General features: G+C 37.9%; 2 protein-coding genes across 23 annotated transcripts in view; both read left to right on the plus strand.

The window, feature by feature from the left end:
- The window catches only part of LOC132905038 (disks large 1 tumor suppressor protein), a 523,073-nt gene that overhangs the window by 410,045 nt on the left and 87,611 nt on the right, over nt 1-25,417 (plus strand). For all 22 annotated transcript variants that reach the window (XM_060956036.1, XM_060956063.1, XM_060956045.1 and 19 more), the window contains 2 exons: nt 19,542-19,817; nt 21,863-22,075. In XM_060956036.1, the coding sequence (XP_060812019.1) occupies nt 19,542-19,817; nt 21,863-22,075 (489 nt within the window). The remainder of the gene's footprint in view (nt 1-19,541; nt 19,818-21,862; nt 22,076-25,417) is intronic.
- LOC132905132 (poly(ADP-ribose) glycohydrolase-like) overlaps nt 1-25,417 on the plus strand; it is a 473,462-nt gene that overhangs the window by 2,373 nt on the left and 445,672 nt on the right. The window lies entirely within an intron of this gene.

Here is a 25,417-nt window from a genome sequence, read left to right on the forward strand (position 1 = left end):
GAAAAATATTGCGATTGATCTCGTTCCGTGTGTTTTCATTTCTATGATCGATCCCTACGATTTGTCAGGATTACGCAGGCGACCATTCAAAACACGTAACTTTTCTTTTATTTAAAAAAAAAGAACGAACACGAATTGGTTCAGGAAAATTTATGTTTTTAATTGTTCTTGGGATTTAATGCTCGTACGATATTCTGCTGTCTCTCGAAATTGTACTCTAAGATTATAATTTCCACATGCGAAAAATAATCATTTACGTTTAGGCTATTGGCGTTAAAGATTGTCACACAATACTAGGGCAAATTAAATTTTACACGCAATTCAAATTAATTCAATCTCTGCAATCGTTCTTTTATTGTTTTCACATTATTTTTCCGTCATTTTTCCGACATTTATTACGATTTATCGGCTTCGATCACCTCTGTCACTCTCACGTCATTCAAACGTCGAGGGTAACCTGCCCTTTTCAGCAAGCTTGACAACCAACTTCTCCAGTGGCATCGTCAGCGCTGCGGTATTCGAATGAAAAGATTCATGGAGGGCTTCGTTCGATTTGCAGCATCGTTTGAAATTCAACGTAGATGGCGCATACTTTACCCTGAATCGTAGGAAGGGAAACGAGGGTATGAAATAGGTGGAAGGAGACTGAAAACGGTTCGGATGTAACGCGAGTATTCACTCGCCAAATCGAGTAAACTGCGGTCTCCGGTTCTTATAACTTTCTGGGATGCCTACGACCGCCGCGATTATCTTTCTCGCTCGTGGTTCTTGCTCCTATTCCTACCTACCAAGCCATTCATCCCTCTTTTCATTCCTTGTCGCGTGCTTCCCAGGAAATAGGATCAATTTCGCGGCGAGGGACGATCTCAATTCAAGTCGTTTATTCTTCGTAATTAGCTGTTAGATTTATTTGACAATTCTTGGCGAGATGATCTCAGATATACGTTCGAACATATTTTCGAAACTTTCGTTGACGTAACAAACTCGTCTTATCGGGAAATTTTCGTTCGCGTGAATTGTTCCAGGGCTCGTTTGCTACGGTACCATTTTGGTTTCCCGAGCTAGCTCCGAAATCTGAAATTCCACGTACGCCACTTTTCCCTTGAGAAAACACACCCCTGTTTCGTATTATCCCAGCTCATCGAGATCCTAATCCCATTAGATTTTCTGCTTGCCTCTCTCGTTCCTCTTTCTTCGCTTGTTTCCTATTTTGTGTAACAGTACTCGACTGATTATTATTATTAACCTTACGGTATCTCTGCTCGATTTTAGCAGAGTTAGCTCGCGTTACCAACGGAGAAACGAATATCGCTAATTAATCCCAAGGTATTTTCGTGTCTCGAGTTTTTCATAATATAATCAACAAATAGCTTTAATCCACTGCTAATATTATCCTGTATAAGAGGGATAATAACTTCCGTACACATAACGAATACGTTTTTTCATCAGCGAATTTTTTATCATGACGTTCTTTAGCTATCGGTATTTGATGTTGCCGCACGATAGTGGCCATAGCCGGAATAAGAGGTCATTGGCGAACCGCGCACGGTGGTTACCACGTGGTGTTGCTCTTCATGTCACTTCCTGCGCTTCCAGCCCCTAGAATTGCATTATGGTTGAGCGGCATTATAACGGGACGTGTCATATAAATCACACTGGATGACGCGAGCGTGTCGGTGTCCGTGCATGTCCCTCGATGTCCACGCAAATTGTCGAGATTACTCGTTGGTGGATCACGAATCGGCTTTCCGGCTCTTAAAGGGTGCTTTGAACGAGTTTGTAACCTTATGGGCCCTTTGGACCTGGTTAAATCGAAGGAAACGAGTGTCACTTCACATTTTGTAAGTGTCGCAGTTTTATGATTGAAATATACAAGTAAGGTAACAAATCGCTGAAATTAATCGAGGGCTTGAAGGATCCTTTTGAAATTTGTTCACTCGTTAGAGCGTAACGCGATGCGATATTATCGATCGTTTAGGTAATATTAAAATGGAGGAGACAGAATCGTTTTATTCATTTGTTTTTATTGAAGTGCGTGAAATACACAGTTACGGTTACAGGAATCGCGGAATGAATATTAATAGTCACCAGTGTACGCATTACGAATAATTACATTTTTCCGTTCGTCGGAATGTTGTTGGTCGCATGCAACGTCCTCCACCGAAAAATAACAATTAACGCACCGTGTGTCGTTTTATCTTCATTAAAACACTGCTTGTATTGCAAACAATTATTTCGATACTGTCCGCCTTTTGTATACGCGTATTAATATTAACATATATTTCTGCACAGTTTATCATATTTCACTTATTTACAAATTAATGCCGAACGTTATTTATCGAAGCAACCGTATCGTTAATCATTCTGATATCGAAAGATATTATCTCTCCGGTCGATATTAAATTGCAGTTCGAGGCTGATTCGATCGCATTCAATATTTCCAGTTACGGTACGATTCAGTAATGAAATAGTCCATTAATGGAAGACACGCGTCGTCAATGGACCGGAAATGTTTGGATTAGAATTAGATCGCCCGCAGTCCGTACCTCATGTATGCATACAAATACGTGGAATCCCGCAGGTGCATCAACTTTGACTGGTAAATAATGCGTTGCTGCATCCGGGCAGATGTCGAATGTAGCAAAAAGGTTGCGATTTGTTCGTCGCGTTGCGATTCACCGATTTCCAGCTTTTGAAATAGAATGGTTTGTGGTTTAAATGAATTTACCTTCGACAATTAAATTAGTCCTTTAAATTCGGTTAGAACATATAACGAGATAGAATTACATTTTACAGAGATTTATTAAGTTTAAGATTATTGAATTTATTAAGATCAGAAAAGAATTCGTAATTATTTTTTATGTTTGTGTGACAGAATAATATCCGTACACATACCTGGTCATTGAGATAATTTTTCATGGAAGAATTTCATATATTTAGGAATATTTATTCACAAGAATATTTATCATGTCTTCTGAAATTATACTTTACTTACAGACGATATAAACTTACAATCATAATGGCTGCTTGGGAACAATATGATGAATACAATTTTGTCGATTTTCTGATTTTTATGCTACTTGTTTAATTTCGCGCCAACAGATTTTAGAAAGAATAGTACAAAGCTTAAACAATTAGAAATGATTTAGAACCGTAGGTAACACGAAATGACACCTAAAATGTTCGAAGTTTAACGCGATTTGGTAACTCCGTGTCCTAAGTTCGTTCAGATTTTTAAAAGGTGCGTAACAGTTCCAGTCAATTTATTTTAGCGAACTTAAGCACTAGGAGGGCATAGAGCAGCGTCGTGCAGATCATTTAAGAACAAGATAAACCCTAAAAGGACTTTGTTCCGCATCAATTATCCCTTTTAAGTGGCCTGGCAATTTTTGTTCCCCTTTCTATGAAAAATGAGCCAGTTCGAGCAACTTTTACTAGTTTCGTGAACACATCCATTTACATTTCATTCATATCGCCCGATCGTTGATAACCGGTGATTAATTTAGTGGTGAGTCAAGGAGACTTCCGGTTTTGTTTGTTTAAATTTTAACCGTGTTAATTTTTAATTCTCTCGCGGGAACGACTGTGTTATCTGAAACTAGTCACGGGAAAAATGCGATTTCTAGTTTTCTTTATCTTTCCCTCGTGAACAGACGTTCTCGTTGGCTCGTTTTAATGTTTGTGTCATCGCGTTTCGGACCGTCTGTTTTCCAATTTACGAGCTACGTCAGATACGAGAAATTTCTATGTGAGAACTCTACGGGCACGCTGCAAAAATTGGGATTGATGCGAGAGAGCAAGGACGACGACGTTTTCTTACCGATGCTTCGACTACGTATTATGGGAACCCATCAACGTTATCTAAACGTGAACGCGCGTGCACACTTTGTTGTTCTCCTTTCTTTCATGACTTCCCTGCAATACGTCGGACTAAGCAGAAAATTTTATTAGTTCATTGACTTTTCTTTTTGATTTATTTGATGGTGGTTTATTGGGCAACGTGTCAAAGTTTAAATGGAATGAATAAAAGAGCTTCGAAATAAATACCATTTGTCACTCTCTCACTCTTTTCATAATTTTAAAAATATTATTTTTTAAATCCTGTAGTAATACTTAAAATTTAAAAATCAGTGGAAATGTATCCGTCATGATTTTCAAATGATGTAAGCATCGGATATAAACATTTTCAATGTAGAGTCCGTTATCTTGATTTTATTTTTCCAGTTTTCTGAACAAATTCATTATTTTAATTGGAAAATACTTGCCTCACGAAATACCGACAAAATATTCAAGAAATAACAAATCAAGTCGCATCCCTTGGTAGCTGAAAATCTATTTATCATAACATCGCGTCGGTGACACGAGCTTTGTGGTTCGTTGCTCAAAGCATCCTGAATTCTGGGTCGGAACGGAGGGTCTCTCGGTCTCACAGCTGCGTGGATTTCAGCATCGCAAGCATGGAGCAAGGTCGTAAAATTACGGATGTAAACCGTAAGCGGTACCAGAATGGAATAAAGTTCGTCATCGAATCTAGAAAGGAAGATATTTGGTCGATCGCTTCGTCGATCCGTGATATAGTACCTGGAATGGAAAACACACAATATAGTCAGCGAACCGAAAGGACAGCAATGATTCATTCTATCTGCGTAAAGTGGGACGTGCAAGTAAACTTCTGACGAGGGTTACCCAACTAAAGTATTCAGAGTATCTTTGGAAATCACGTGATTTCGAAGGATTTCCTCGATATCTCGATCGTTACGGACTGTCATGATATACCTGCTTATCATAAAATCTTGAAGAATGTTTTATTTCAAAATGTTTCCATACTTATTTCAGATATGAATCTGTGATTAATAGGTACCTTTAATCGTGTGAAATAGAAACTGAGCGAGATAGAAGCTCGAGGTGTTAATCGACGAAATTATACTGGACGATAGGAATACGGTAATCGTCGAATTCATCTTATTTCCTTGTTAATATTCATTGATTTGCCACTTGGAGATACAATTGAATACGAGATACGATCGAAGCTTCGTTGGTAGTCTATGAGCCTGTAGATTTTAACGAATTACATTTCACTTCCGAAAAGTTCTTCCGAACACCACGAAACTGTACATTAACGGGAATGAGAAACGGTTATCGCTGCATTCGCTTGGAAAACCAGTGAAATTGCTGGTGAGATAAGACAAGCACGGTATTAACCGAATACGGGGAACTGTAAATTTATTCCAGGATTGTAGTCTACGTCAGCGTGGCACCGCTAAAGATTTTCCGGTCTAGAAGAATTCGAGTCTGCATTATGCCGGTCACGTTCGTCTGGTTTTCTTTTAGATTCCTCCCTTCCAATCGTCTCTTCTATATTCCTGTTCCTCGCCGTCTAAGAAGGAGTTGTCAAATCCTACTTGTACCTTCCTTCCACGCGTAAAATCTCCACCGACATTCATACTGGATTACACAAATGGAATCAAGCGATGGTAATAGAGATCCGACAAACTGTGAAATTCTGTGCTGTTTATCACCGCATAATTTTGTTCTTGCGTATTTTGAGAAATTTCGAGTGCATTAATATTTATTAATTTATATTACATATTCGCAAAATATTTGATTAATGAGAGGAGAGTGGAGGGTTGTTTCGAAATTTGGTTTTATATTGCATTTGAATGGAAATTTAGATCCTCTATGAAATTATAATGAGAATCTCGATTACATAGTTTATGGAGCGTGATGCAAGTTGTGATGTTCCGTGAACTAACTCCTCAACGTGTTTCTCAGTGAATCATATACTCTCCTGATGGTCTTTGATTAGTGACTTAGAGATTACTCTCAAGTTCATTAACTATCTGTCCGGAAGTCTCGATATAACTAATTGAATGTTGAATAATGATGTAGTCGAGTGAAAGTAATAGTTTTCCTGTTCAAAATTTAGAAATATTTAGTTGTAGAAGAGGACGTTTTTTCAATGAATAGCAACATTTCATATTACAAATTAAGGCAAATTGGATATTCATTAGGTAGATGTAGTAAATTATCGAAAATATGGTGGGTCTCGTTCACTATGGAATTGAATGCCAACGTCAAATTGTTTAGGATGGATTTACATGGCAAGAATTTTATATTACACCCGCACGATATACAACATTATAATTAATTTAGCAATACATGGTGTAATTTAATTTCAGCAGGTTTTATCATGCCGTAGTTACGCAATTTCGATTTGTTTCATTATTACATAATTACAAAATGAAATATTACCCAACTTTAGTTAAATGGTTCATAAGATGGGCATAGAATAATGAAGTTGCATCCATACATCATAACCCCCTTTGCATTAAGATCCTGTCATTCCAGATAATTGCAAGATTATAGAGATTATCGAGATCGTGTCATTAACACTTAAGATCGCTTGAATTATCATTCGATTTGTCACAGTTTATTATTGTGATTGTCATTAATGGTCATGTTATTCAAAAGCCATGTAAGGGTTGTTGAATTTGTAATGAGATTATCAGTAGCATCTAGAACATAATTTTACAAAAAATGTATAGTTGTATTTCAATAGAATGTTGCTTTAAAACTGTGGTTAGTTTGAGAATTATAGGATAGTTGATGCTAAATTTAGAAATGCGTCTGGAGATCAATAACAAACTTGTATTTTCGTTTCTTGTCATTGCAGAATAACGATGATTATCAAAACAATGAAATAACCACGGTGATTTTATTACTTCGTTGGCCAAGGGAACCACAGTTGTCCAAAATTCGTGCGATTACATTAAAGTTGAGTTAATTATTCTGAAACTAGCTTATGGATTTCATGCAAAACTTACCACCATAATCTCGTTTCAAACAAAATTTCATTTTGTGCCAACCACGGAAACGTTTCTCATCCAGAATTTACATGTATAATCTAAAGCTGGAGCCGCAGGAAAAAGTCTACCTCTATGATCGTGCTTTCGGTTAAGTAACTATTAATTATACGGTTGTCGGAGAATATGCAAATCGAATAATAACTGCGGTGTAAATTATAAACGTTAGAATTTGCGAAAATACAAAGTGCTCGTGTAATATTACTTTTTTCAGGGGCGCTTAAATTAATCAACAACAAGAAATACTGAACGTGCATTATGTTGCAACTTGTATCTCGCTTCTCTTTTTTCCTTTTCTATCCTTTTCCAACGCAAAAATGCTAAAAAATGCTCAGTGCAATTTTCCCTCTTTTAAAACGTCAAAGCTAGGTCACAAATTCATTTGTACTCGTTTTTGATTCTGCTTTTACACACGGTTGTCCGGTACCAGGGAACAAGCATAAGTAAACACCGAAACACTGTTAATGAATATTTATATCGTTATCACGGTCCATACATTCCCATGCAAAGAAAGCTCTCCGATGTTTCCGCTTTCGACTCCAACAAATACGACTCTTTTGCTTTTTTACGAAAATCCTGGAAAGACAGAGCGAATGAATTCAGAAGTACTAATTTCACTAGCTCGCGCATCTAATCGATTGGAATGTTTCACGTCATTTTTATTTTTATGTTCTACCTATACGTGTTACGATTCTTTATTTGTCGAGCACGGTAAGTAGGAGGGAAAAATGGGGGTTAGATGTGATTGAGCGAAGTTAATGAACAGTAACAATTTGCAGGCAAGAGAGCTGCTGGAAGTTTTGCTCTTGGAATTCCGAACATTCTAACTTACAACTTCGAAGTTGTTAATTCAAAGTTATAATACTAGTCGATTCATGACTTAAGCTAGTTTCTCTGTTTTCGAAGCATTCAAGATCTCGTTCCTCGTTAACGTTTCGTCAATATAAACCAAGAATCCCAAATAAGCGAAAACTTGTCATCAACAAGCATCACCATATAAGTGCATCTATTCTTATGCTGCTTATAACGAACTCTATTTGAATTAATAGTCTTTTCTCTTGCCGAAATTATTTTCCGACCTTCGTTCTTTAACACGGTCGCCGTTGCGAATGAACTTTGTCTTTCTCGCGGTTTTTAATCGATCTATGAATAAATTAGTCTTGAATTCGCGCGACGAAGGTAACGCAAGCGATGCCATTGTCGCCGTGACGGCTTAATCCTTATTTATGCGCTGAGCAATGTCCCGCGCTGGAAATTTCATGTAACTTAAATTAATCGAAGCCGCTCTAGACGAGCTACGAAATTCTCCATTTCTTCTCTCATTTTATCTTGTAATCTAGAATATTCGTTTATTATTTTCCCCAATCTTAGTTTCTATGCATCGGTTATTAAACTGAAAATGTCATTTTGAAACTGAGATCTTAAACGAATTGAAATTACCAGTCGATACTAGTCGAATGGACCAAACAGCTGACTCGTTCAAGTACACGGGCTTTCGAACGGCGCACGTGAATGCCATGGCCTCCGCGTCGCTGAACTTTATTTAGAATTTACGCGGCGTAATGATTTACAGGGAGTTAATTCCATGGTATTAAGCGTGCGCCGGTCTCCGCTCTAAACGCTCGAAATCGCGTTTATTATAACGCTAGATTTGCTGCTTCGGTCGATTATATACTACGCGAGACGGCCCGGGTCTACAGGTGCATTTAATTTGCGAAGCTCGGAAATTTACCATTCGGTGGCTGTGTTCTATGGATGCGGCGTTGCGTAGCTCGTAAATTTCAATGATATCCAAAGCGTGCGTGAAACCCTGTGATCTGACAGCTGGGCGTGTGTAAATAACGCGATCCTAATCCGAAGTCCACTGGATTTTCAAACAATGGAAAAATATACAAAAATCGACGAACTTCGATCAACGCTGCGTGAATCCAGTACCTTCAATTATGGACAATTTTTTTAAGCGCCGCGTTTTAATTTAGAGGAACTCAATGGGAAAGCAATATATATATGCATTTTTTCTAATAACAGTTGTATCTATTTAAAGGTTCTTTTTATTATAAATTTCAGATATCTTCAAATCTATCAGGTTATTTATGTTCCTTCGTTTAATCATTTCGTATTAAAATACTTGATTTTAGCTATTAAACAGCATAAAAATGAAAAAAAAAAGAAACTACAAAAATAGATCTATCACAGTTCTTCCATGTAATTAATTATCGTAATAAAATATTGTCTGTAAATATATATATAAATATGTATTATATATAAAAAGATTCTTTTCGTTATTCAAATTATATGAAAACAATGAATAAATATTATATTTCAACTTCGAAATCGTGAAATGTTTTTGCTATTTGTAGAATATCCAGTTTTATCCGTAAACGAAAGAGTCGGAGATTGACAGACTCGTGTCAACGATCCAATTTTCTAGAGGTTTGCGGGTTTTATAATCGTCTTTTGTCTAGAGGCTTGCGGGTTTCCATGTTGGAAAATTGGATCGTAGGACGAATAACACGATTAAGAATTGATTGATCCGTAGAATCCTTCGGTTCCCGGGACCTGTGTTTCGCTGTTACACGTAGTAACGACCAGTTGATGAACACAGGCATTGGCGAACCGACAAATTGTCGAATAACTTCGATTCAAGTTTATAATACAATTTCGCCTAAATCGCGTTCATTGCGAAGGAATGTTTCAAATATGTCAATTATAAACGCAGGTTACGTAAATATATTTTGAAGCTACTGTCTTGAAAGCTTCGAATTTTGTTTCTGCGTGTTTAAAATCATATAAACCATAGATGATCTTTTAAGTTTCGAAATATTTGTCAATTTACACACTTTATTTGCATCTATTATAATAGTCATCGCGTGTTTTATACTAATTATAAGATAAATACGTATATTTGGAACTGGTTTCAATAATCATATATTCATACAAAATTTACATACTTTTCATTTTCTACACATTTCTAAGTAAACGCGAAATTTAACTTCTTTCCGAGAAGAAAAAGAGAGGTAAATACAAGTATAAAGAGAACGAAGTAAATGTAATTATACGCGTTACATCGTATTGCACAACACAAGAATATTGAAAATCTTCTTTGAGAATTTAATTGCGTTTAACCACGCTAGAAAACCTTATCCAAAGCAAATATCGATCCAGGGCAGGACATAATATATTGCTTTTGCTACTTTTAAAATAATTCTTTCGATTTATCGTCGCGTGTCCGGAATTTTTTAATTACTCGCCAGGAAGCGCCAAATGTGCTCTCTCACAAAAGAATTTATTAAACCGCTTACGCAATGTTACATCTCGCAGGGAGAAGTACGCTGCACGTTATTAGTTTAAAATTTTAACAATTTTCTCTCGTTCATGAATGTTTATCGCGCTGGTGCTCGCAAGACCGTCGCGTAATTCGCCTCGCTTTTTCGGCCGTGTATTCGCGAATTTCGTCTGTGAGACAAAATATAGGCGGAATTCGGTTTACAGGGGAAAAAATTTCTCGTTGATTATTCGAAAGATCCATCGGAATAGCCATTAGGATATTAATGCGGCTTTGCCAGGTCATCGTTTTGTTCCGACGTGCCCAGAGACGAACGTTTGCTGTTTGCCGCTTGCCAAGCCGCGTGTAAACTTTTTGCAAGTTCCATCACGGTGCCCGAGACGCATCAGACTGATTGCAATATCAACATGCCAACTTTAGTTGGTAATAACGATACCGACGCGACGATTCGATATTCTCTTCTAATTTTAATTATTTCTGATGTTTAAATAGGCGCCACCCGAGAATATGCTTCACTTTTCTCTTTCAATCCACGCTTCATTTATATTCATCCGATATCGCACGACGCTCCACTATTAAACTCTGTGAAAACTTGGCATTTAACGCAGAAGTTCTTCAACAAGGAGCGATCTTTTATTTCGCCGCGACTATTTTATATCCTCGCGACTTCGACTTCTCTGTGAAACTTTAGCGTCGACTGTTAAAAGGCTTCGGTGGCTCCATTAAAAGCATAGAGAAACGGAAGAACGGCGCTCGTAGACGCGCAGAACAACGATTTTTCCTATGTATAATGTTGCAATTAGTCCATGGTGCCACAGAGATAGATGCCTTTGGATAGCCGAAGCTGAGATGCAGGAAAGAGAAAGAACAAGAGAATAAGTAAAGATTAAGAGAGAGGAGAGATAAGAACGAAACTAAACATGAAATCCAGTGCCGATCCGACGCCTTGTTGTTGGAGTTACTCCAATTTTGCTAATGCGTCCGCGCCTGTTAGAGCAGTCACCGGCAGGCTGGTATAGTTTCGCGTTTCGTGGACTGCACTTGGATCTCGTTTGCCTCGCCTCTCACCTTGGCTGTCCGTCAGAAGTTGTACCCGTGGGCAAAACTCGGCAAACTTTTCAACTTCTAGGCGCGAGAAAGATCGTCGCTCGGGGTACGGCTGTCGACTCCCTGGCACATTGCCGGACGTTCATGCACATTTTCGTGCGCGACCTTTCGCCGGACCGCGCGCTATTAATGGACCGAAATCGCTCTACCGAAATGGGAAAATGAAGTTTTTCGGTCGTGCCCCATTTCGAACGGTGACCACGTGAATCTATCTAATTTCGGTGCTGTGACGAGTACCGCGATCATTAGTGACTTCGAATTTACTCGATAATCGCAAATTGTAGAATTCCACGAATATGGAATTGTCTATGCTTATATAGATCTATAAAGAGTAGAAAAATTGAACAATAGTACAATTTGTTTTCTGAATTTATTTATTCAACGTAGATATACATGCAAAGTGGAACTGAAAATTTTTCAATATGGTTAAGGATAATGCAATTTTTAATCACAGGCGCGGTACGTGCACGAACGGATAGGGTATTGAAACAGCGACACGCTCTGCATATTGCTTCCGGTCATCTATGCGCGCCAGCTGCAACGGAACATTGAATAACGTAGACCGAACTACCTGTCATAATTACGAGAATCAAGAAACGCACCCTTTTCTTGGAAAATGTACTCCAAAGTTAAGAGAAGCCTCATTGCACGCGCAGAATTATACAATTCGAAGAATAACAAATCTGTTGCATAAACCTATTCACCAGGAGGATCGTTTCGAAAGGGCCAAGTACTTTGTCGTAATTAGAGTTCGTGAGAAGCCAGTTTAATGTAATTTGAATGGTTTTTATATTAATGTATTAATATCGCAGATGATTCTAGACGTAAGCCATACTGCATCGAGGATGATCATTCGAAGAATACGATTCACAGGGCAAAACCACTTGAACTACTTGATCTCGAGGCTCTTGTCGAGTGTCAAGTGCAGGGGCGATACCCGATTGCTTCATGGAGATGCGTGCTACAAATCTATGCCCAGCAGATGTTTAATATTGATGCAACGAATATCGTGTCATCCTGCACGTGACCGCAGATATGTATATGCGTTCCATTTGCACGTTGCAAGACGCGACGTTCATTCAATGTTATGATTCTCTGTGATTCTACATATAGAATCAGTTGGCTCAAGGCCACTTTCTCCGTAAATCCTTTCTCCTAAAACGAACGATTGAACAAACGACATATGAAGAAAGCTGATAAAGAGTAGTTAAATTTGGCGATAAATGTTTATTTTTAATATGAGATATTAGGTTGTTCAAAGAGTTCCTATAAAAATTGAAGCAGATTCTAGTCAGAATTGAATTCGTCATTAGTTTGATGAATTTCGATATCACATATAGGGTGGATCTTCAATGTTTCAGTTACTTCAGATGAGAATTTGTAGATTTGTAATTTGGAAGCTTGGACAACAAAATTAATTCGTCTTGATCAGTGACAATCGTGCGTTGGATACAAATACGAGACGTTGATTTAAACAGACTTTTCAACATATTTCGTAAAAAGATCTCGCAGAGAACGAAGCTTCGTACACGAATTACATTTCGTCATGCACATTTTAATTAAAGTAACAAAATAAATTAAAGTAGCAAGAGGAACGTATGAAATTTGGAGCGTGGGAGGGAGACAGAGGCATGTCGGCTACTTTTCGCTATCGCTTGCGGATATGAAATATTTCTGGCTCTTTGACGCGCACTGGGCGAACAGTGCAGGGTTGCGCTATTTCCTCAAGCATAAGAGGAAGCGAGTCTTTTCATTTTAATTTTGTAAGACAAAAGGTGGCTGTGTGTTCTGCGAGCAGCTCGAGTTACCTCTCGCGTTAATTCCGCTTAACGCGACTCGGTTTCTCGCCTTTTGCACGCACCTTACGTGCGCGCACTTGCGTTACTTATGTTACTTTAGGACGTAATATATATGTTCGCCTTGGCCGAGCCAGCGAGGAGGAAGTATTAAGTTTAAAAGCAAATTTCTCGTCGTCTGAATTTATTCTGACGCGTGAAATTAATATTCCGCCTAGTGTCAGGAAGTTCTGCGTTTCGTCGTGATATTATAATAATGAAGAAACCGTCTTATTGTTCGAAAATTAATGTATTCTTCGTTACTCGTTAGAAAAAGATTCTTATAATGATTACTCTATTTACATAATTTTTCATTCTTAATGACGTCTTTTTATGTTTATATTATCTCCTATATTCGAGTTGGAATCACGGTTATGGCGTGCAGTATTGATGAAAGGAACTTTGAAAAGAGGTTTGACATTTTTCTAAAATATATAACACCATAAAATAGCACAGTACACGCAGTATCACTTTCAGAACATTTTTTAAATTTGTCTTATTCTTTTCACTTTTTGTCTGATTAGTGCTCGTTGAATTTGTTTCCTGGTCTGCCAGAAAGTATACTACACATAGATACGAATAGTTACCTAAATAGATAGTTTTTTAATATACAAAGCGTTATTAAAAAAAATCATTGATGATCAGACCATTCAGCTATGTGCTGATCGACTCATTCTCCTAAGCCAGCTGATCAGACAATCACGGATACGAATAGTTTAATAAATTCTTTCAATCATTCTTACTATGTTTTTAAAACACATAAATTTATCTATTACTCGAATATGTTGGGATGCTACATAATTCCAGAGTTTGCATGCAGCGTGGCGGCTGAATAGCTCGATGGTTTTAAAGCGTCAACTCGTCCTTAATAACGCGTTTGCCAGCTTGCAACTCCTTTTTAGATGAATCTGCTATTTATGACGTCGAGAGCGAGATCCAGAGATATTCCCGTCGGATACACTCGGTAATTTCAATCGTCGTTAAAGCACGTTGCCTGCGTTGAACCACGTCGTAGAAATCACGCTGTCTATAAACTTTCCAGAGACCAGTGAATGATGTGATCTCTGACAGGAATTCTGCGTGGTTTCCTGAAAATTTTATTGTTCTCGAAAATGGTAGTCGCGGCAGAGTAATATCTACAAGTTAATTAAATGTTGAATTGCAAGGTTTAACTAGCTACAATTTACGTTGGTATTACGGTAATCTCGATAATCATTATGATTTATCTACATTCTACGTAGAAATAAGATTTTATCTATAGCGATAGTACACGTTACATTTCTTACTACGAAATACGATAAGAATACCTTAAAACCGCACTCAGTGTTTGCTTCGAATCCCTTTTAACTCGCATATTTAAAAGTTACTATTCAACTCTTCTTAAACTTCTCGACTGTTCAGCGAAGCAGAGGATAACAATTTTTTAACGACAGCTACGCCAAGCGTAAGTAAATAAAATATCAGTTGCATGAATTCCACTAATCAAATAAAAATACGAAATTAGTACGTTGAAAAAATTTTATTAAATGCAGACTCGAGAAGAAATCCGTTTGTACCGATTCGTGCAATGGTCGATAATTACTTTCAAGGTCATCGTGACCCGAAACCACGAGTATTTGCCACGAAATGTGGCTATCTTTACCCATGTTCCACCGAGTCGTGCGTTCCAACAAAGGCCAACGAATATAGCCGTGGGTTCGGAGTCGCGATGTTAATTCGAAACACGAACGGCACGGACTCGGCCCGTTGGAGTTTCTCGAGCCAAGATTCCGGGACCACCGTGTCGGTTTTGAACGTCGTATCCACGTAACGCACGTGGATACCCTTCCTGACGAACTTCCGCAAATTCTACTAACGGAATTACCGGCGTGCCTCAATTAATCCGTTGCTTGGTAGAATCGAGCCATTGAACCACCCATTGGTAATCCATCAATCTGTGAAACTTATTTATTGAACCTTTAATGTTATTATTTTGATGTTCTCGTTGTATATTTGAAGTACGTGATCTATATTATGCATAACGAGTTGCTTATTGTTATAGGAATTCAGAGTGTACTCATTTCGGAGTATCGTATTCTGGTAACAGAATATTTGCTTGCGTACTGGAGATTGATAGGATACAAAGCAATCGTGTACGTTGTATAATAGACAAATTCTACGAAATGCTTTTAGATCGTAATCTTTAAGAAATGTATGTATTCCAAATTTCGTAAAGGTTCTTTCTGATGTTATCGTCAGTTTTTCTTTTTGTGCGAGCTAGACTCGTGATGTACGCTTCATGGTTAAAGCTAAAATGCGCGTCCACGAGTCGGGTTCGTGCATTAGACCTGATTCTTTTGCTTATCAGACTTCAAATGTCATTTGTGCCTCGTGTGTAGCGATATGCATATATCTACTATGCATTTGTGGGAAATTTAAAGGTATAAAGACATAGATATGCACAGATGTACATAATACACATAATATGCAAGGATATCCAAAATACTGCTTATGATACTTAGAGACTGAAACTAATCTTTATATGAGTTCCATCTATAGAATATATTTATGTACATTTATAATGAATACAAACCAAATACCACGCGAATTGATTAATTTCTGTTCCACTATTATCCTCTTATCTCTACCTATAATTCCAATCATATTTACTTCTCATAGCTGATACTAAACAAATTAAATTGTCGTGAAACTACTTTTCTAGGTAATTTTCACGTATTTTCCATTATTCTTAAAATAATCAGTCTGCTCTGGAAAAGAAACCCTGAACCCATAAGCCGGACGCGTAAAGAACATACACCAGGAATACAAAATGACGTAAAAATTGGAAACGGATATCAACAGACACGCGGTATCTCGTCGAATGCTCGCACGAGTTTTCACGATCGATCGACGGAACCATAAATCTCGATAGCTCGCTGGCGAGCCGTGTGACTGACCACGAAACGTTTGTTTCATCGTGGCCGTCTCTTCTTCGTGCAGCACGCGTGCCGTTGGTATATTTTCACAGTCGGTTGGAAATAGCCGGCTACTGGTCTAATATTATAATAGCGATGACTGGCGCGGCGCGAACGCGAACCTGCGTGAGCGAGCGAGCGAGCGAGCACAGTCGAGTCGCGGGCGAGACGGTCGCCAGTTTCGAGCGTGTGACGCTCCGCGGGAACGAGAACGGGACCGGATAACGTTACTTCTTGCTCGTCCTGACAGAACTGTCGCAGTTTCGCGTTTTCCAGCCTTCAAGGAAGTCCGTCTCGACCACCTTTCAATCGCTAAAGTTTAGACATACGAGTTCGTCTTCGAGAGTTTTGATTGTGTAATGCGATCGAATTCACGTGGAGTTTATTTTCCGATGAACTTTGTCGCATCGCTAAACTTCATGCAACGTTCGCATCTGTTGTTTGAGATATATTTAGTGGTCATAAGGTGAAGCTCTTGGTATTTTCCTATTTTAAACATACCGAGAAACGTGACGTAGACTAGGGAACAGCTATACTTCATCGTTCTCGAATTTTGAGGCACAAGTTTGGAAAATTTACAAATAATCGAGCAGAAAGATATTCCGGTAGCGGTATCACGACACGTTTAAAGTAGCTGCAAGGATTTATGCAAACGTCAGCAGCGTATTAATCTCTGCTCCCAACGTGAATTTTCCACGGTATTACGCAACGCGCCGATACTGATTATTACTTGATAATACGTTGCTGTGGCGCCGCTTCATAAATAATCCGCGTGATTTATGCATTATTTTCATCGCGTCAGAAAGAGCTCCCGCGTTGCAGATTTTCTCTCGAGCTGGAACGAAAAACGGGTTGCGACTGCATTGAACGAACCTTCGTGGCAGGCGTTTCAGTGTCAAAGTGAACGAGATTTTCAAGCGTTTCAGTATGTAGTAGTGCGATAAAAGTAGTGATACGCGGACATCGATATCTGGTATGTTGTTCGAGTGGACTCGGTGAATGTGAACCAAAAATATCGTACTTACCCCTAGGCGTCGCTATTTTACTGTCGGTGTTTTAAAATGTTGCTGACAACAGTGGCTCAGTACACACGATGACGAGTACCATGGTAAACGGGCCCCATAAAATGGTAAATTTACGTTTTATATTTGATTATACATGACATATTGTGTTTTCAAAGTTACAACTTGACAGACCAGTATCATATACTAAATGTTCTACCATCAATTAATGATTAATCACTTTAAAGAAGGGGGAAATTTATTGTACATTACATATATTGAATGTTAAGAAAATTTATGACAAGCATATCAGAATCTCATTATGAATCAGCAATAATCAGAATATTCTTATAACTTCCTTATATATGTGAGTTGAAATTTGGAAAAAGTGGTATGAGAGTTGGTGTGAAAAGCTATGTCAACAATTTTATAATCTACAAATTAGTTGAAAAGAAACTGTCGATGAAGAAACAATAACAGCTCCACTCTAAAAAATCTTAGCCAAGATATTGACAATCTAAAATGACGAATTAACTCACCTTCCCTAATCAACAGATTTCTCAGTCGACTATTCTCAGCGTTGCATAAAATATCCAATCCAAAAGCTATTAATACTTCTGCTCACGAATATCAATTTTAAACTGTTTTTTATCCATCCCACTTATGCCTCACATCTCGTTTCACGCACGTCAGACAGTTCACCGTTATACCATGATATTTCACACGCTTATCGTCCGACACGGACATTATGACCAATATCGCCCGTGGCAGCGAACTGATCTTCTTCTAAGCGCAAACGCATTCGGATTAATTAACAATGGCATTCACTGTGACACTGTGACTAGTCGCTAATCGTCGATTAGCCGAGCGACAGTCCACTAGCATAATTGCATCGTAACGTCAACGTACCACCTACATCGGGCTCTGTTACCGGGAGTAACAGGGATTTCCGGTAACGACCCTTACGGCGTTCCATCTGTCCGGGGCTGGTCTTCATAGAATGGTAATTCGGAGACGATTAATTCACGATTCCGCAGGCAATATGGGCTGATACAACCGCGTGCATCAAATCTATCGTAGAGTTCGTGATTGCACGCGGATCATCGCGATACCCCAACTGGTACGCGGAATGCATTTCGGCATGCGTGTCATGCTCGAAGCTTCTCTGTTAGGCTGATCCTATTCTGCCTTGAATGGAGTACGTATTAGGTTAGATATATAGAGTGGTAGATAGTTGTTTTCGTTTGAAGCTGAGTTATCTATGGGCTCTTAGGAATAATTAAACCTTAGCGTAGCACCTTAGTATGTAGGGAAAAATGGTTGAACATTTTGTTGGATGTATTGAAACATGTGACTTCTCATTCGTGGAATTGGCAGTTTTTCGTTTCAAAATCAAGAACAGTGATTCATGCGAAATATTGGCTAATTCTGTGAAATATTGCGATTGAAAGTGTTTTTGTTTCCTTCGGGAAAAATGCTGTATTCGTGTTTTCCACGTGATTGAATGAGAAATGTGATTCGTTCAAACTGTTGTAAGCAGGAAGTACAGAGATTTTTAAAATCCATCTTTGAAAGTTTGTTGAAAGGAACGAAGTTCGTTTGCCTCTCTATTGTGAGGGATTCCTCTATTAATCTCGTACCGTGATAAGCGTAGAGGCGTGACGGATTATAACATTGTTGAACGATATCAGCATTCTCGCGATAACTACCGTAACTCTACCACAATCGATCCAGATCCGTGACCTAATCTACTCCTCTGCGGGCCTCAAAATCAATTAGCCAGTTAACTCCTTCGCTCTGCGGGAAGCTTAGTCCCTCATGTAATTAGGAACTGACCCGTGCTGGATTACCGATGTAATCTACGCTTTCCTTTGTATTGCACTGAATTCTTCCTGCGTTTTAATCTTACCATCCTGTCGCTCGTTCTAATTTCGATTATTTTCCATATCTGTATATCTCCAATGCGATCTAAATTATTTCACTACTTGATTAAAAAATTGAATTGCAATAGTAAATGATGCACATTTTAAAAGAGATTTCCACGAGAATCTGTTTGATACAGAATTGTTTTTCACTTTAATATAGAAAATATTAATTCGGATTTAACGCTACAGGTATCGATAATAATTGTTTTTGTTTCAGTAGTTTTTCAACGAATAAACTGTTTAAGATGATGGAATTTTTAGGTTTAGTAGTGATATAAGATTTTTAGCTTTACTACAGAAATAAATCGAATTTTATTGCAGATATACAGACGTAAAAGAGAACGATATACATTAAGTTGTTCCAAAAGTTTCTTTCGATTTGTTCCAATAGAACAAAATGGATCGTACATAATTCAATGAAATAATATAAAACAAAAAATATTCTGTATCTATTATTTCCGTATAAAACGGAAGAAATTTTTGGGACAACCGAATATATCAAATTATGATGAAATGATAAGTCGGAATGTATTTCGAAGTTTTACTAACGTGAATACGATTTAATAACAGGTCAACGGAGACGATGACTGGGAGTACGAGGAGATTGTACTCGAAAGGGGTGGTGCTGGGCTTGGCTTCAGCATCGCCGGGGGCACAGACAATCCACACTTCGGCAACGACACTGCCATTTACATCACGAAACTTATACCGGGCGGTGCCGCGTCCGGGGACGGTCGTCTACGCGTCAACGACACGATACTCCAGGTGAACGACGTTTCCGTTGTTGACGTACAACACGCGGCAGCCGTCGATGCGCTCAAACGAGCAGGGAATACCGTTAAACTAGTAAGTTTCCATTTTTTATTTTATTGTTTTTTCATGTATATAACAGGTAAAACAATTTATCTACCATAAGACGTTGACCTAGTTTTTATTATACTTGTCTAAAAATGATTCCTAAATAATATGTGAGCCTTCTGGAAGTGAAATCGATCCAACGCAACTTTTTATTAATTTTTTAATTTCATTACACGTAATTACACGCTTATCTGTACTTTTCAATTTATGGAGTGGATCAATGTATTGATCAACTATGACTGGCTCTACGGCGCAAAATTATTAAAACTATTTTTATATCCTACGCATTGTTTTCAAAACTGTTAATGGCGCCGATTAAAGAAAACTAAGAGAAGAAACAGTAACAAATGGATCGAGGCTTTTCTGAAGAAATTATCTTGTGCTTCGTAGCAAACGCATCTTAAAATATCATCATTAGTGATTTAATTTCAAGATCGTACAAAATTTCATGATTCTATCTAAGTACTTCACTTAGATTAGTGCAGAAGAAAATTGCTGATATAATTTTCATATTTTATGCATCGTCTTTGAAATTGTTAAAGGCGTCGATTAAAGAACACAAAGGACAGAAATAGCAATAATTGGCGCGAGATTTGAAAGATCTCTCCGAACAATGAAGCCGCGTCTGCTGGAAAGAATCCGTTTTAGACGTCCAATTATTATCTGGTAGCTCGACGCGAGATAATCGCAGCCGACGACAATGCCGGCTGTATATCTTGCGGAAAACCGAGATTCCCTCTCATCCCTCCGCGAAATAATGCTCGGCGTTTGCGTTTCCCTAGCTCTCGCGATATCTCTTCTTTTAGAACCTCGAAAATAAAATATAAAAAGAAAACGAAAGGGCGATGTTGCGGTTCTAACGACCAAACGATCATTTAGAAACCAGCGCAGGAATGAAATAAAATAAACGCCGGCTTTTTTGTACGTCGGAAATAATAAATTAATTTCACAACGCATCATCGTAAGCTTAGACCACGAACCAAGAACCGAAAAATTTAAAAAAAACTGGCCGACCGTCGAGCGCGTTAGCATTTGAATAGACGAGTTGAGCGTGCTACTGTGGTGCGCGAAATGCGAGCCGAATAAATTTCCGCGTGACGCAGTAACCCGGTATTTAATATAAAATCCTGCTGCATTCTGGGAAATATTGTTTCCCGAAGATGCAGAATGTTTTTATCTTCTTCCTCCTTTTTTAAACACACATTTTCGAATGCGTTCTTCGATCTTTCGATCTTGATACGTTTCTCCTTCTTCTGTCCTCTTTACGACACGTTTCTTCTTTTTTCTTCTCGTTCGTACAGCCGTACACCTGCGTTATTAACCTTTTCCAAGTGGCTAGGAAACAGGTACGGAGGTAAGCATAAAAGCGTTTACGGGCTGGATATTATTATTTCACTGCTTGCCCCCTATGCAATATCCTCGAAGCGTGGACCCTTAAGAGGAGGCTTAACGTTAGTGAAACTTTAACAACATTTCCTACCGGGCCGATTTAATTAAATTTATGTCATGTAGCGTTTCGGTACACTGCGGTAAACGAAGCACGGCCCTCGCCGTGAAAGTGAAATCTTAATTGTCCTCGATGTAACGCTCCATTTAATTTCTCAAAATTTAATGGCGCTCGTTCCGAACGAATCTTAACTTTGCTTCACTACACCGTAACTCACTGGCCTACGATTTCCTGATAAGTATCGATCTTTTATCGGTTAGTTTAAAAAGGAGGGTTAATTCAATTCATAAACGTTCTGGTTAAACGATAGTAGGTACTGTTTGCAAAAAATCAATATCTTCTGTTAGTTTAATTAGATCCATTCATTGTTGTGTTTATCGTGCGAGGGAATTTATTATGAATAAAGAACCACTCCCATAAACTTTGTTTGATTTAGTTAATTTAATCTGATCGAATTTCATTCCAATCTCGAGAAATTGTTACAAAATCTATAAAAAAATGTTGTAAAGTAATTTTGTATTTTTAAGAACATGTGTTTGATGTTATATGCATAGATGACGTAACGGACGCTTCAATTAATTTTCAGTACGTACGTCGACGGAGGCACACGCAGCTGATCGAAATCGAGCTAATTAAGGGTAGCAAGGGCCTCGGTTTCAGTATCGCTGGAGGTATTGGCAATCAGCATATACCTGGTGACAATGGAATCTACGTAACGAAAATTATGGAGGGCGGCGCCGCGCAAGTAGAGGGCCGTCTTGTCGTTGGAGATAAATTGGTAGCCGTCAGAAATGCCCTGGTGAGTTCAAGCAAAATTATACTCTTTCAGTTCTGATTTCTTTCTGTCACGCCACTATCGTTTCCTAATAGATAACAATAAAATTATTCTCGAATCATCGAGTCTCGTTCCTTAAGTGACTTAATAATCGTAAATTATAAGGCGAATTACAAATCCACCGTATATCTTCCTTTTAACGTATTTATTACACAGAGATACGTAGAATTTTTGATATATCATAGAATTAGAGAGCAGTTCTTCGCATAGTTGAAATACCATTTAGACTTTTAATCTGATTGGCGATTACAGTTCTTGCTATTTAACTAGGTTGAGAAAGAAAGCTGGTCTTGATTAGAAAATCCTTCATGTAAAATAGCTTTGCCGGGAACAAAGAAGAAATATATTCTTCACTGAAACGAAAAAACGTAATCGCGTAATTTCTCGCAGTCAGAGCTCGATTTATCTACTAAATTTATCCGCCTAATTCTCTCTCTTCGTCTTCGCTAAGAAAATAATAAAACCTCTGCTCCAAGGTAATTTCTTAAATGTTGAAAAGCAGGCACCAAAAACATTCCTCAAAGTCGATAAAAACCAATAAATTCTCTATGACTCGTAATTTGTCGCGTTTCAAGCTTTACTTTAGAACGTTTGAAGTTGATCGAAATTCGGCAAATCTTCGTTTCGTTCGCAATTCATAAACGAGAGGCCGTGTGAGGGCTGCATGAAAAATAGATCTGAGTAGTTTTTGATGGCGACGAGTAATTGATAGCTGCTCCATCGACTCGTTGCCGTGGTTGCAGGCGCACGGAACCTGTTCGTTTCGCTGCTTCCTCCGATTTTTCGCATCGACGAGCTCCCTTTTCTTCCTTCGTCTCTCTCTGAGAAACTCGTGGTTGAAAAAGCTATGTTTAAAACCGTTACATCGGTCTCATTGATTCACAGCCGCAACTGATGCTATTTTCAACCTATGAACATCGTAAAACAAATACTAGCAGAGTGACAAAATCTTAATATTAGAATTGTCAATGTAATACCAAAATAATCAAAATCATCATAACTTTTTAACCTATTAACATTTATCATGATGTTACAAATATTCCAATTTCTTTTAATTTTATAAAAATGTAGAATTTATGTGAAAGAAATAACGGGAAATATCAAGTGAATCCTTGGAATTCCCTTTCATAACCACAATGTTAAGAAACAAAATTCGAGAATGTAACTTTTTTTTTTTTATTTTGGTTATTTTACAATTTGTCCTTGCGGACATTTGGTAAAGTGTTATATCTTGTTAGTGAAGAAAAAAAAAAAATATAAATAAAAAATAAATATAGCATGTGGGCGGCTACCCCCAGCGGGGTGCCAGCTTCGTTTTTTTTTCTAAGTTATATCTTTTATGTAGAATGTAACTTGACGGAGAAACGTTGCAAATGAAAAGTTCTATTAAGGTATGAAGACAATTTTAGGGTTATTAGGCACCTTGATGGACTAAACAAATTGTATAAACTTATAACAATACATTTTTTATAATCTGGAATTTGTATAGAGTATATGAATAAAAAAGTTTGTTCGATAATTCTAGTATTAAACTTTTTACGCTTAAAGTATTTAGGTTTCCACGGATTGCAATTACTACTGCTGTTAAACTTTCTCGAAATATTTTTGTCTCAGATTTAACGTCCCGTTTCACAGTCGCTACAGCTGCAATAAACTGTTAAAAAAGGTGCCAGGTTCTGTCGTGTATAGATCGACCTGCTCTCTTTGTCTCGTTTCGAAGAACGATTTATTCCAAAGTTTTCGGAGTAGCGACTGACAGGATGGATCGCAAGTCGATTTAACTTTGCGCATGATTGCATGTCGGCATATACTTTAGAGCAACGAACGTTACAGAAACTTCGTCAGTTGTTTATGACACGTCCCCGGAACTTGGACCGTGGCGTATTTTTTTTGTGAACATATCAACCTGCACTGGATAATTACCACTGCGCTGTGCCATGTTGTACTTTTTTTTTCGATCGTGCATCGTTTTTCACCCACGATCTCTCCGTGTCTATCTCGTCGAATAAATACCAGAAAATTGAAGGAAAAGAAAAAAGAAAGGGAAAAGCGTAACAAAAGAAGAAAAATAATAAACTGAAATATGTTTCTTCGGAAGATTTATTCACGTTGTTTAACTACATGAATTTATCTTCCAATTTATTGCGACACCGTAAAACCTACAATCAACTAAAAACGTTAGTTTCCTCTTTTTATTTTTTCTTTTTTTTCTTTTTACTTTTCGAGGTGTTGTAGAAATCAGGTATTCTTTATCTACAGATAAGAATATTTAGTTGGTTAGGAAATGTGTTGCGATTTTTCCATTCCTTTTTAATACCATAAATGAAGCACGATATCGTCGGCGACGTTTTGACGTAGTTGAACGTAGTTACTCGCGTTAATAAAGGCGACGAACAAAGAAAGTAACGCGTAACTCTCTCGCAATATTTGTTCGGTAATCCATCTCAAAGTGTTCTGTAAGAGGACGATGATTGACAGGGGAAATTGAACGGGAGAAATCAATTACCGTGGCTCGCGAAATCTTGATCGATATTTGCTCCATGAGAGAACGATCTTTCGCATTTTCCTAGTCGGTGTTGCTCTTATCGCTTTCACGCGTCGCTCCGTCCCGGAAAATGAGGAATAGTGACGATAGAACGATAACAGGAAATGCTTTAGCAAATTAAGATGAATGGACGGTGTTGATGAATGAAGAGAAATATTTTACGCGATAGAAAAAAGGATGATAGAAAATGTACGCTTTCCATATTCGCATGGATCTCTGTACAGATTTTATTAATAAAAGATGATAAACAACGCGCAATGTTCCATCCACCGAGGCGAACATTTCTGAAATACTTACAGTGACCCAAAAAAGTATATGTTATATAAAATATCTTGAAATTTTATTAGCAGTATGATGACGCACGACTGTCATAATTATATTGCTAAAATTTAAAATTGATATATTCAGTAAAAAATTAATATACAAAATTAATAGTCAGAGTTGTATCAAAGCCTGATATAATTACGTTAGTCGTGTCTCATTCCAGTTGAAACTTAACTGTTTCATATCAAAAAAATGGTTTCTATGAGTATTGGAATACTTTCGCGAGCTACTGTATTTTTCTGTCGTTAATTTTAAACAATTTAAAAGTTACATAAAATTGCTGACTGACCTTAATAACGAAACTTGGCTCGGTCATCAGAAACCGAAGCCAGAGAAAAAGCTAGTGTGCTTTAACAAAGTCCAGTGAAATTGAATTACATTTCAACGGTATCAAGTTGTGGTATCGTGCTTTGACCAGCATAAAGAGAAGATAGAAA

This window comes from Bombus pascuorum, chromosome 1 (genome assembly GCF_905332965.1).
Source record: "Bombus pascuorum chromosome 1, iyBomPasc1.1, whole genome shotgun sequence".
NCBI lineage: Eukaryota > Metazoa > Arthropoda > Insecta > Hymenoptera > Apidae > Bombus > Bombus pascuorum.